Below are 14,497 nucleotides of genomic sequence, written 5' to 3'. Positions count from 1 at the left end.
CATATGAACTTTAGAGCGGTTCGTTTATGGTCCCAGGTAACTACCAAAGGTACGCTGCGTGCTTGAGCCGACTGCCTTCCTGTAGCCCCGTATACGTTGTGGAATGTGGCAAAGCCGAAAATGTGTGGGATCACAGGGACGACCGATAAAGTACGTTGCCTCAGTGATATTTGGACAGATGGCTACATTTGTCAGCCACCATCAATGACTCAAAAGAACCACAAATCCTCGAATTGTTCAATAAGTTGAAATTCAATAACCAATATTTTTGATGTGTGTGCACACATTTACGTCTCTGATGGTCACATTTTTTTACAGTTTTGTACCAACTGAAAACTATGCTAACTGAATTTTTGGATGTGGGTTACACTGCTTTCGTATGTCTCATTTAAACGCCGTGGAAAAACAACCGCACTGCTGACATTCTATCTCTGCTTCATTTAAAAACCCACGATCCTGGCTGCGATGCGTCACGGTCACATGACCGAACACAAACCACATGACCAACCTCCTCCCCCTTTTGAAACTCAGACACAAAGGGCAACTAGATGGAAATAAACATCGCTTGTTTTACTAATCGGACCGATGTGTTAAAAAATGACTAACATTAGCCGATACCGATGTTAATGCCGATATATCGTGAATCCTTAGAAATGGAGTTTGACTAGTCAACAGAGCAGCTTGGCACAGTCAACCCCTATTATGAATATAGAAACTAATTTATCATTCATGTTTTCTTACCAGATTACCAGATGATAAGGAAGTATTCTTTATCCAAAGACTGTTAACCTACCGAACCAGGCAGATTTACCATGGAGAACATTAGCATGGCGTTGTAACTTACATACTCAACTGTTCCTCCTTTCTCCTGATTAGTCTTTTCCAAATGCATAAAGCAGTAGACAAATTTCAAGATGTCTTAAAATCCACTTTCTCAAATAGTACCCAAAAGAAATTCCAATAAAAATAATCTAGATGAGTAAAAGCTGTCTAAAACATGCTGCCGATGATTACCGCATAGATGTGTACAGTACCTGCAGCCTGTATCGTCAAATTATTTACCTCCACTGCTGGTGGGAGTGAACGAATATTGACAAGCCAATCATGACAGATAAAGGGTGTTGAAAACCCAAAAACAATGACGACTGACGTGGTGAAAGTATGAAAAGGGCAGCTGAGCGAGGACAAGTTTTAAGAAGCCCTTTCGTGTGCTTAAAAAGATGCATACGTCTTTCACCAGAGCCTGTGAGCTGATGATAAACTGCTGAACACAAAGGCAACGACCCATTCTGTTGATAGTTATGCTGGCTGGTAAACACATTTCTCATCACGTCCCTCTCGTTTTATCCAACAAACCTTTTAACAACCAGTTTATGATACGGTTCATCGGCCACCTGCTTTTACTTTTGTGCTTCTCAAAGGCTTCGCATTGAGCTATCAAGTAGCGGGCGGGCTGCATGGGTCAATCAGCTCAAAGGTGTTTTAGCGACGCTGAGCACTTGATACTGCGACGCTGATGCTCCAGCGCCACTCAGACGTATCGAGTAGCGTGGCTAGGTTAATAGGGTCGAAGGCGTGCTACAAAACGTTTGGATGTATTCAACATCTCAGGTCACAGAGCTAAATAGATTAGGCTTGCAGCAGCTCCCTGCAGTAAGGACCTAATACCTAGAAAAGGTAAGCTAAAGCCAACCAAGCAAGTCTGGGGCTACTCTGAGAGTTTAGCTGTGAAATGCTGCCGTCTACTCACCTGACAGAGGGTTTCTGCCCAGAACCAGAACGTTCGGCAACGGCATCATCACCAGCTGCTGGAGGATCTCCTGTTGCAAAATAATTCAAGACAAATCAGATCAAGGCTGTCAGAAAAACACCACTGTTCATTCAATAGTTACATTTAAATTTGAATAAATATCTAACGGCAGTTTTTCCTTTTAGTTCCTCATGAACTTTGTTAATCATCTGCTGCTGACAAGAATGTAATCCAAATGAACCAGTTAAGTAGATAAGAGCAGAACTGCAGGATTTAAGGAGCATGGGTTGTGACAGTAATGCTATTAACACTGACGCTCAGCATGTCACACACCGTCTACTGTGTCACGTCCGGGCACGCAGTGACCACGCGCATTTATGAGGATTGGAAATGACAGCCGACAAATATGCAGTCCAAACAGTCCTTTGCAATACGACTGGTGGACAAATTGAGAATGTGACGATGATATTGAGCAACCCTTACTTGGATGTCCTGGTTAAAAAAGAAATAAAGAAAAAAAACATGTCCTTTAAGCGGTAGGGACCCGATATTATGCACTTCTGCACACCTTTCAAACAGAAGTGAAATCGATGCTCATACATGATTATAGCTCTCAAACACAAAACATAGCAGTCGCCCTCAAAATACAATCCGATGTGAAAAATGCAAGTGGTTCTGTGGATTATGTGAGAGAAAAGGTTGTGAAATGTAAGGCCCCTTCACCCGACCAATGGATGAACCAAAAACAGACCAGAAGGCCACAGTTTACAACAAACATGGGGACACATTGTCAGAAACTAGTTAGTGTTTAAACTGGTTTTAGGAGAGAAAACATCAAGATGAGACCTTGGCATTAGTCAACAATGAAGCCTAAACTTTATTCAAGGGCTTCTGGACTGATTATTGTTTGGGAGTAATTTCTGATCACCTCTGCATTATATTCAAAGAAATACCACACACAAGAAGTATAATTCAACAACTGTTTGTAAAACGCTTTGACCTTCAAAGCAAAAGAAACCCACTCAAAACATCTACATTCAGAAGCAGGCCTGCTGTTTTTTTTTTTTAAACGGAAAAATAAATATGAAGCTCTTCGTTGAAAGTGTCCTGGTTCTGAGAACAAAACATGACATCAACTGATCCCCCGCAATCTCCTCATAATGTTGAATATTTATTCAGACATTTTAGATTTATGATGATAGAAAGATGGAGTTGTGATTAAAAGTGATACAAGTGGAAAAAATAACGGAAACTAGGAAGCGCTGGTGTTGAACCGCCATCAGGTGCCAAAACAGAGACGGATCGACTCCACAAGGTTCTGACAGAACGATCCCCAGAACAGGCAGCCGCAGTTTACGTCTCACAGACACTTGGTGTGTCTGACAGCCAACCAAGCATCAGGTCATGACAGCGACTGGACGGACACACACACACACACACACACACACACACGCTCCAAAGCAGCTGTCCCACCAACACACACACACACACCTGTCCCCCTCTCTGGCAGCTTGTATTTGTAGGGTCGCTGTCATATGAAGACAGCTGTGCCTTCTGTCTCCAGCTAAATGCATAAGCCCGACTCTGCTAGTTACCATTAGTCAAACATCAGGAATCCTTTTTTGAATAGACCTGCTAGACAATCCTGCAAATAATAATAATAAAAAAAGAGAGAGCCAAGATCAGATGTTAAACCATTTACTTTTCCAGGTTTAGAGCCACCAACAAATGAATAATGTGCTGTACCCTGTAGAAACAGACGCAGGCTAGTTTAAGGCGTTAAAACACAGCCTATAAGCCATGGGTGGGTTACCGTTATTCAAAATTAACCTCCTTTTTAATGAGACGTTGTCGCTGCACACTTCTGGCCAGCTGGCTAAACAAGCCTTTGTTTGGTTAATAGAAAGAAAAAGCCAGCTGTTATGAAATACTCCTGAAAAACACAAGCAGCCGTGCCGTGGAAACTAAACGAGTGCCCCCCCCTCCCCCCATCACAGCGACTGATTGCATTATATTTCAGTTTAAACGACTAATACTGAACTATGTGGTTGTCCTATTCTATACCTTTTTCCAGGCCAATGTATTCTAGCTACCTTAGAAATAATAGATGCTTTTTGATTTCAAATAGAACCAATCAAACAGTTACACATTTTGGTTTTAAATCTCTGACTTAATACTGTGACACTGTATGTGTTATTTTTAGTCACGATACCTGAAAAATCTCATAGTGACCCATGCCTACAGCTGATTTCACTTCCTTTCTCTTATTTCTCTACTCAACAGTCCAATCAGCTGCACTTGTCTCAGTGACCTGCAGGCAGACTAGATTTGTGAAAACGATGATACTTCGGCTACCGTAAAAAAAAAGATGGACGACAACAACTTGGAGGAAGAAGGCCGCCCTACGTACAAAGAATTTGTTTATTTTAAATAAAATTCTATTATGTTCCATGTTGTGTTTAAAAAATAAACAACTTTTGTCATCGTTTTTAAATGCAGACATTTTAATATAACTCATTCTGGGCTGTAATCGTAACACAGTGACACCATGACACTGATATTTTTACTAGGGCTGTGTTAACAAAAAATTCCAATTCTGAATAAACTTTCATTTTATGTCATTTACATCAATATAACCAAAGATGGATTTTTAGAAAATGCATTCTCCACTGTGAACTTAAATGTGTTAGCTGGCATTTCGGGCTCACACTGCACCCCGGGAGGTGAATATTTTATGTCATATTGTTAATAATCCACCAGGTTAGTGTCCAAATAGCAGCTGCAGATATATCTGGTGTCTCTGTTATCTACCCTGGATCTGTTTGGGTTTTCTGCCCCACAGCATGTTTGTGAAAACCATCGTCTCAACATTTAGGGAGAGAATTAGGTCATTACAGCCGCCATTAACTACCACTACTTTATTCATTTGTTGTGGAGTGTAATACAACATATTCATTCTAGTAATAACTACACAGTCATGTAATTAGGTAACAGCTAAAACAGCAATCCAATCTGAAAGCGGATCGGATCAAAAAGATTCGATTCTAAAGCTTGAGAATCAGAATCAAATCGATTTTTGAAATTTGAATCAATACCCAGCCCTAATTTTTGCCCAAGGTTATCATACTGAATCTAATGCCGGCACCCAAAGGTAATTTCTGCTATTACAGCTAAATTGCAGGAAGTGTGTAAGGATAATGATTCAGTCCACATAGAGGTCAATCTTAAGACTACTGAGTCCTGCCTTTTTAAGGTCTGGGAATGGATAGAAAACAAAAGAATCACAAGAGAAACTCCTTTTCATGGCCATTACCTGGTAAACAGCATTGGATAAACAACCAAGTCCATCTTAAAAGTGATCCAAGCCGAACGGTCTGGACCTTTGAGGGACGCTGGTGATAACATGCTGGGGATTAGTCAGAATAATAAAGCCTAATACAGACCGTGGATTAGCTACTGGCTTAGCTTTCATACATGAAACATAATGGATGTGACAGCGATGGGAATAACAACCATCACACTGAGCATGTCGGAGCAATATTTGACAAATACTGTGAGACGTGCATGTGAGCCCACACTAAAGCTTTCAAACAGAAAGCTTTTCCTACTCTACTGCAGAAATGTCTGGCTAAATCAATAGATCAGTCTCTCCAATATTCTATCTAGTTAATCCTGTCAGTGTCACACAGAGGAACAGCAGCTGTGTTGTGATGGAGAGAAATTAGTAGAAATGCTAAATCTATCAGTTCTCAGTCCAGCAGCAGGACTGCTGGTACCACCTCCTTCCACGTCTTCCGGTTCATCCCCATCCCCCCTACCCCGACACAGCGCTGCTGTATTATTGATCCCTGCATCATTCAAGGCTTTTCAACACTGGATCCTCTTCCAGACCACAGACATATTTACACAGCCTGATTAGATGAAGTCCTGGTTAAAGGGCTGATTCACAGATCCACGTGTGGACGGGTCCGACCAAGTCCTTGTCCCAGAAAATGTTATTTATTTACACAAACTATGCAGAACAACTGTGCATGAAAGGTCCAGCTCTGCACGTTCAGTATTAATGACAACGCATTGATTACTACCCAGCCCTTCTGAAAGGGCATTTCTTCTTCTGCCCTATATTGACAAAAAGAAACGAATGGAGGCAGAGTACGTCTGAGTTATCCAGAGATTCTCATTCTACACATTTTGAATGGATGGAAGGACCTCCGGTGTCAGGAGGAGTAAATTCTGCTGGTTTTCAATCAGCGGAGCAGCTGAACTCTAGCCTAGCTCACACCCAGCCACATGCAAAAAGCTGCAAACAATACAAAGCAAGGGACACGTTTAATGGTACATTAGGTAGGCGCGGCAGTATGAGTACTTTGGTTTCTTTTAATGCAGACCAGTGGAAAGGTTACAGAGTGTCTGTGTTTCCATTGCACAGGAGGCCCGGCCACCTTTCCATCCCTCCGCCCAGGCACAACTTCCGCTAGCGGTAAAGCTTTAACAGGGGACTAATTGTACAACTACTTAGTGTGTGTGCCTGGACCCGGGAAAACGCCAGAGTCCTGCCCATTCTGCAGACACAGAGTTACCATAGAAACGGAGAGATGGGTTTATTCTCCTCGTGCTGGAGAGCCTCCTCCACATGATACAGTAAACACACACACACACACACACACACACACACACACACACACACACACACACACACGCTCCCCTGCTCACAGCAGATTGTGCTCCCGCTGCAGATAGGCTGCAGAGATCAGGAGATCACAAAAAGGTTATTTCCTCACCGGCAACGGGAAGAGACATGCTTCTGCTTCTGTCACGTAAAACCTGCATAGCGACACGCAGAAATCATCCAACGCAAGACCTCACTACATTCCCACCTAGAGAGTCAGTGCAAAGAAAGCTCCCCCCCCCGCCCCCCCCTCAGGTGAAAACTGTGAAGATCAGCAGGAACATTAAAAGGGTTCAGGCCTTCATCAGGAAATCCAAGTGGTGCTTCACAGAGGAGATAAGTAATCTGATAGAGTTCCTCTACATGACCACGCCAGCTGCCTAAAACATATAGAAATAAATCACTCAGACATTCTTGTCGCCGTTTTTATAGAACCCAGTGACACAGATGCATTTTCTCAAGAGAAAGACTCAAATCAACAAACTTTCTACCCTAAGGAGGGGTAAGCTGGATTTGTCAAACCAGACTGATATATTCAAGGTTTATTAATTTAAAAAAAATTAACACAGACTCACGACGAACAAGAAAAACGTGACGGTGTTTGGAAACCTCTGAAAGAGGAAAGAGAAAAAACAAAGAGAAGAACAGCCTGGGAGGCACAGACAGACGGGCACATGATCTCTTCCATGAGGAGGCGGAGGGAAGTGGCCATTAGCGTCTTGTTTCTTTTGTATTTCTGTGTTATCTATTAGCTAAAATGAGTTTTCTGACACAGCCCTGAGGCAGAATGAGGAGCGGCCGTGGCAGGTGGGCTGGGGAAGCCTGACCTCTCCAAACTCAACCCGTCGCCCCAGGGCTCTGCTTCACACTGGCTCCAAAAGTTCACACAATCACAAACTATTTAAGTCAAGGCAGCTTTGATAGAAGTCGGATAATATGCTTGAGACGTTTTAATAGCGGCTAAAAGCTCCATCGAGACAAACTCGTTTGTGTTTAACACCGCCTCGGCCTCTGGTCACACGGCGCTGGGAGGGATCTGTTGTCTCTGGCCCCCATCGGCACACATCCATGGCCAGACACAAACAGTGACTGCAGCTCCACAGATGGTAACATGTCACACAAATCGACAACTAAAGCATATAAAAAACATGATTGGTCAACTTTAACCATCTTTAAAAAAAAAAAGAAAAGATAACAGTTCTTCAGTCTTGCTACGTTGGACGCTGCGGTGTCATTTCCTTTAGTGTTGTAGCCATCCACTCGTTCCCCAGAAGCAGAGGCAGCCAGCAGTCAGATGAATCTAAACGTATTACTAACGTCACTATGTTTATATTTGCTGGACCAAAAAAAAAAAAAAAAAAAAAGAATAAAACACTATTGACGCCGCGTCAAACTGAAGAAGAAAGGACCAATTGTTGAATATGAACTGAGTGAAATGAATAGAAGATGAAGAGATTTACTTTATATTCCAAACATCTATTATTTAGTGAAGTAAATCATGAGTTTCCCTTTCCAACTCTGACATAGCTTCCTTTCAGTGTACGGGAACCAGCGACAATCATTACTGCCACTAATTCCTCTTCAAGGCAAACAAACAAAGTAACTGCAGGCGGACGTACTCAGGTGACGGCTGTCATTACATGTCCTATGTGCCAAAGTTGACCAAACTCAACAAGCACAAACACAAATGTTTTCTTGTTGTACACAGAAGTCCTGACTCACCTCACAATAATAAAATGGACTTTTTAAAGCACGTCTCTGGCATGTGACGGACGTTTTTGGCTGCTCCTGTATTCAGGGGTCGACTAGGCAGCGTTTTTTTTACGGCGGACGCCCTTTCCTGATGCAACCTGGATTTGAACCCGCTCCTCCAGATCAAAAGGCGCGGACCTGGCCCGCTACGCCACCTTCTCTCTTACATAGTTAGAAACATTTGATCTACAAACTCGCCAATAATTATTTTATCAATTAATCGTGTGTGAACAAAATGTAGAGCTCAAGCTAATCTTCAACTTTTATGTCAATGATCAAAGCAAAGCACTAAATTTATGATTACTCTGCCCAGCTGTCCACTAAACCCACAGCTATCCTGGCAGATTTCATTAAGCAGGTCACATGACACAGACAGGAAGTGTATGTCAGTAAAAAAAGATTAGTTAGAGCACCAAAAACTAAAAATGTGGACAGTCAAGAAAAGTGGTTGTTTTTTATTTAAACTGGCAGTGCAGACTGTGGCCATGTGGCGCTCTGCAGCAGAAATATGGGGGAGTTCTCCACAGCAGGTATGGGAAGTAGTCAGGGACTCAGGACCCCAGTTCTGTTATGTGGGGCGCTGTTAGGAGAAAAAGAAGCTTCTTCTTAACTAAGCTGAGCTGGTAAGTGATCAGGAGTTTGACAAGGTCTCACTTAAAATACTAAAGTAACCGAAGTAACTCAAAAAACGCTTTGGTCATATTAAAGAAGTTTTCTTTAAGTACATGCTGCTCTTCATCATCAAGGTACTGACTGAGAACATCTAGACTTATTCTACCACTTTTCTTATATTACTTCAGGTTGATCAGCAACCACATACTTAAGATATTGTTACACAATCATCCTCAATATAAATGAATCCAATAAATACATGAATAGCCTTTATATCCAGCTGTTTGTCTTGAATCAAGTAGAGGCAAAACAAAACCCTGAGGTAGATTAGCCTGATTCAAATGATCCCTGTGGTGGGATGACCATCTGCTTATTATTTGTATAAATTTACACACAATTATAGTAACCGTCAGGCTAGATTCATAGACAATGTAAGTAAATCTAGTATCTGAAAAACAACATCAAGATGTCCAGACTAGCAAGCATGTGACTTTGCATGATGACACGCATTTAGCCCGCAGCTCTGGGCTTGTGCCCTAATAAACTGGTTTGACCATGACTGATGCTGAGAAGGAGCCAATGAGGAAGTGTCAGGCTGTGGTGACGCATGCAGCGCTCTGTGGCCATGAATGCATATTAACCACTGCGCTAACAACGGGATTTTTAAACGGCTTTATTCCTTTACAGGAGCGAGTGCTTGGCATGAAGCGTTTTCAAACCCTAACATCTGTGGCCTCAGCCAACCTGCAGTCCTGCATCTTCACTGCAGGCTAAAACTCTCTGTCACCTCAAAGAAGAAACATAAACCAACGAAACTGAACCTCAATGTTCAACCATGGTTGATGCTAACAGAACAATTATCCCAGGGCTGAATTGATACATTTAATGATTTCTAACAGCAGAGAATGAATGTGGAGGAATAAGCTAAAGAGAAAAGGCCTAGAGTGAAATAACGTCTTTATGTCTAATCCCTCCAGCATAGCAAAGCAACAGGAGTTTGCCACCAGTTCTCCTGAGCCGGCGTGCAACATTCAGACTGACCACACTGCAAAAAGGGAACTAAAAATAAGTAACATTTTCTTGAAATTAGTGTATTTTTCCTTGATTTTAGCAACTAAATAGGACTATTTGCCAATGGAATCAGTATTTCTACCCCTAAAATAAGATAATTAAGTTAGTTATCCTGCATTGGAAATAGGATGATGGAGACGATTTGTTCTTATTTTAAGTGCAAAAATCGTATTCCATTGCCAAATAGTCTTATTTAGCTGCTCAAATCAAGGGAAAAAACACAAATTACAAGAAAATCTGACTTACTTTTAGTGCCCTTTTTGCAGTGCAAAGGTTCTTGCAGAGCTTCAGGGCCAGACGCAGTTTGCATGAATAGGGTTCTCTGTTGGCCTTTTAACAGTCAAAACGCAGCATTTATGTCACACCCCAAACTGAAGAGATGGGAAAGAAGACAGAAGTGCCTTTATTTTCAAAACATCTAGAGCTTTAAAGATGGAACCACAGACAAACGTCACTGTCCAAGGGATCAAGTATGAAAGGCTGACATTTCACAGCTCACAAATAGTATCTTTACACGCTGCTAAATGTTATGATTACGTCCAGATTCTTCTTGAATGCAGCTTTCCAAACCTAATAGTAAAGGAATTCCTAAAGCTCAGAGAAAAACAAGTTAATGAACGCTGCAGTGCAAAAAATGACGTAGCAAGCAGAATAGCTAATAGCGATGCAATAATTACTTGCATGCAAATGAGTCTTTCCCATCTTACAGAAAATCTAAGGCCTGCTTCTGTCCGCCCCCTCCCAGGTTACAGCCGCGCCGCCTTGATCCGTTTACCAGATTCTGAAATCAGGGAGTAAAGGCCGTCTAGACGCAGACGGCCTCCTACGCAGTATCCTTCACCAAAGCCAACGCGCTAAGACGACACGCGGTGTGGAAATGCACTCGGCTCAGCCCAGGCTAGCTCATTTTATGAAATGCAAACCGTCATTATTGAATTTCTTGTCAACCTTCGCTCAGCCTCTCATACGTTCTCCACGCAGGCTCCTAGGGTTACACACAGCAGAGGAGAGACGAGAGGAAACATGGGGGAGGTGAAGGACAAAGAACGGAGCGGGGAAAGGTCCTCCACTGTCTGCCTAGAAGGGTCCAACAAGCTTAATGAATTAGGTTTCCTCTCGACACCAGAAGATTCTGTAGGGAGTTAGCGGGAGAATGAGATTTAATGAACTCCTACCCTCTGTCTCCCACTCACACAGCAAACGTAAAAGCTTTGCACATGGGTGCCGAATATTTTAGAGAGCTCTGCTGACCTACCTGAATCTTAAAGTGACGTGATTTTCATTATCTTCCCCTTTAATGAGCAACCTGAATATGCTTTGGAAAAACCCATTACTAGCGAGTGATGTTGCGATTGATTTGCTCTTTTCTTAGTGCTGAGTAGAGAAGGGCCGGACGATAATTCAATAATATAAATCAATCGATAAACGCGTGCCCCGATAGGGAGAAAAGGGTCAGTAAAAAGTTCAATAGAAGAACAGCTTTTACTTCCTCTTGCATTCTAGCCTATCATGGAGGTTAATACTACAGTCGTTACATCCTCCCAGCCAATCAGAGCCAAGAACGCCCTGTCACCAAGCCCCGCCCCCTACAAAGAGCTCAGAGAGCACAAGTTCCTTTTTAAAAACTTTGTTTTGTTAAAAAGTTGGTTGAATAAACGGTTGAGTGTTTTCTTTATGTAAAAATAGGTAATTAAGCAACAGCATAAAATGGTCAGGGCTGCACTTAAATATGTTATCAATGTGTTTTTTTTCCATATCGTCCAGCCCTAGAGTCGAGCGTTAAACAGCCACGTTCCTTAGAGCGAGCACAGAATGATTCTGGCTATAGACACGTCTAGGAAAAGAGAAGAAAACATTTCCTAGAAGAGGAAGTCACAACGAAAGCCAGGTTTAGGACTACAGAGACAAAACAAAATATATGTGTCACCAACTGCACTGCATGCACAGCAGCAGACCTCCACAAGTCTGCTTTGCTTTTCAACCCCCGTCGTTTGTCTGGATTTGACCGACGACCACGACACTGAAAAACCTGGCCAACAGAAATGGTTTTATTGCTCTCTGTGCTGAGTTTTTAAAATGCTCCGGTCTGCAAACTGCTCCATTTTTCCACGATATCATTTCACTGCTTTAAAGCCCTAGACTGAGCTGGAGTGACCAGGCTCAACGGAGCATGAAGTAATGCAGAGCTGCTGCTCCTCTGATTGTTGCTGCGTACTGCCGCTCAGCTGGCTAAAACAAGGCCGTTTAAAAAGTAAAAATGTTACATCCATCCAGTAAAACAATATGTTTAATAAAGAAATGTGTGCTTACTGAAAAGCAAGTTTAACACCAGCTTATGAGTTATTTTCAAAGATTAACTTCAATATGAGGAACAAGCTTCATAGGAACGCATATTCTAAAATAATGAACACATTTTCATCATCTTCCTCTATTTATCTACTTGATATCAAAGCAGTCTGCATTTTAAAAGAACATTCTCAATTACATTGAGTCAAGGAACCTTTAGGGAGCAGCGAGGTCTCTGAAATGCGATCATGGGGCCAGACGAACACACAGCGAGGGATTTAAACCCCCATAGGTGGTCTCTGTCAGGCAAGGCCTACAGACAAGTGGCAGAACAATAGTGTGACCTGAAGGTCAACAGGGCGTTGCAGACACAAACAGGCCGGATTAATCAAACGTCACAGACGAACAAGCGCTTCATTGTTGGTTCATAATGTCCTCCTAAATCTGAGAGCATACTAAATTGACAGCTGAATGGTCGCAAGACGGCCCCGGTTATGTTTAGACATTTCTCTGCTGCCATTTATCAAACACAAGAACAAATGATTCAATTAGACACAATTAAGGATGCCAATTGTTCTTTTTTTCCCTGCTATACATGACAAACTTCTGAAATCAGCTGGTAGACCCAAAAGCTGAACTAGTAACTCCAGAACTGCTTTAAAAACTGGACTTGAGCAAAATAATATTCACTAAATCGTTTTTAGCTCATAGTGCAACCTCCTAGTTGGCTAAATTAAAGTGCATGTAATAATTGCAATAATTAAATAGTTGTGCCAGAACCTTTATATTTTCATATTCCTGCAAAGTTACAATATACACAAATCATGATGGCGACGACAAACCTGACCAGTGAGGACTTTCATTAGACCTCCTGTGGTAAACAGAGGCCACATCCACACGAAGCCGAACAAAGCCGAATTAAAACATCTGCACAGAAAGGTTTGAGTGCAACGATGAAACCGCCTGAAGTCAAATTAGCCGTAAATAGGGGTGTCACTACGGAGGATCCACTGTGGGAGCCGGTTTCAGACGTACTCTGTTTCACGGCTGCTTCATGCTGATGGCAACCCCTAACTGACCAAGAAGCTCGTCGTATGCGCCCAAACCCAGCTCCGTCTGGACGGGGCCTTAACCCCGGGTTCACACTGAACACGGTGCTGGTGGCGGTCCTGATCCAGTTCTGGTTTGCAGCAAACCCCGACTCACACTGCTGCTGCTAGGGAAACGGCACTGGCGACGACAGAAGTTCATGTGGTCCTTTCTGTTGCTATCCCTCATAATACTTTTGTTCATTTAAATGGACATCACATATACACTGGACAAACGAGACGCAACGCTTCACTGTGTTAGTGCATAGCTTTTCGCTGATTTCAACACCAGTCCTTAAATTATTAAAAAACAGCCATGGTTTTCATTTTGTAGAGCAAAGCTCGTTATCCGTGTACTTAAACATACTATTAATGTCATAATAGGAATGGCAAGACGACATAATGTCTTCTTGCCATTCCTATTTTATTTGAAATATCTGTAACTACCTCAACTTTGTTTGCACACATAAAATAAATGCATAAGCGTAATATTTTACAAGCTGTGGTTTTGTCAATAAACCTGCTTGGTTATGACAGCACGCCTTACCTCAGGGGAATCCCACTCCAGACCCTGCAGGCTAGTGTCCTGATAAGTGTGTCTGCCTCTGCATACCACAACCAAATCTTTCATTAGCAGGACTCCTCAGAAGTGGACTGCCTGCTGAAGCCCAATTATTCACTAGATTAAGGTACGCTGGACCAGGGACACGACTGAAGGTTTTAAGGACACTGGCCCTGGAGGACTGGGGTTTGGCCCCACTGCCTAAACTTACCACACTACTGCCACTGACCGCTAGGTCACAGTAATCTGGTTCTTATAAACAGCTGCCGAGCTCTTTTAACAGATTGATGGATGGTTGCAACATTTTGCTTTGAATGTTGCTTTTACGGAGAAGTTGTAGGAAAAAACTGACTGGCATTGCTTCTAGGCAAGACAGAACAGGCGCAGGACAAGAAACACATCAAGCCAAAGAGTCACAGCAAAGTTTATCTCTTATGAAATTACCAATGAGTGGGAGGCCATTCATAAGAGATAAAAATATTCCCAACTGGGTCCATCGTTTCAGAGCCAACAAAGGCTTTGGACTTCACAGAAACCTGGCACCAAGCATAACCTCACTGATATCATCTCCAGTTCTGCTACATGTACCGGCAAAGCCAGGCCGACCTTGACAAACAACTGTTTTTCCTGAACATGATGAATTTAAGGCAGAAGTGCAGATTTACACTTTGATAACACAATCTGAAATATAGTGCTAAAAGTAAAAC

General features: G+C 42.4%; 1 protein-coding gene across 10 annotated transcripts in view; it reads right to left on the bottom strand.

Annotated features, from left to right (window-relative positions):
- Positions 1 to 14,497, bottom strand: part of ccdc88ab (coiled-coil domain containing 88Ab) — a 69,497-nt gene that overhangs the window by 42,646 nt on the left and 12,354 nt on the right. For all 10 annotated transcript variants that reach the window (XM_012878383.3, XM_036126067.1, XM_021324467.2 and 7 more), the window contains exon 4: positions 1,751 to 1,820. In XM_012878383.3, the coding sequence (XP_012733837.2) occupies positions 1,751 to 1,820 (70 nt within the window). The remainder of the gene's footprint in view (positions 1 to 1,750; positions 1,821 to 14,497) is intronic.

Source organism: Fundulus heteroclitus, chromosome 22 (assembly GCF_011125445.2).
Source record: "Fundulus heteroclitus isolate FHET01 chromosome 22, MU-UCD_Fhet_4.1, whole genome shotgun sequence".
Classification (NCBI taxonomy): domain Eukaryota; kingdom Metazoa; phylum Chordata; class Actinopteri; order Cyprinodontiformes; family Fundulidae; genus Fundulus; species Fundulus heteroclitus.
The sequence above is the reverse complement of the archived record's forward strand: the minus strand, read 5'-3'. Positions and strand labels throughout refer to the sequence as shown.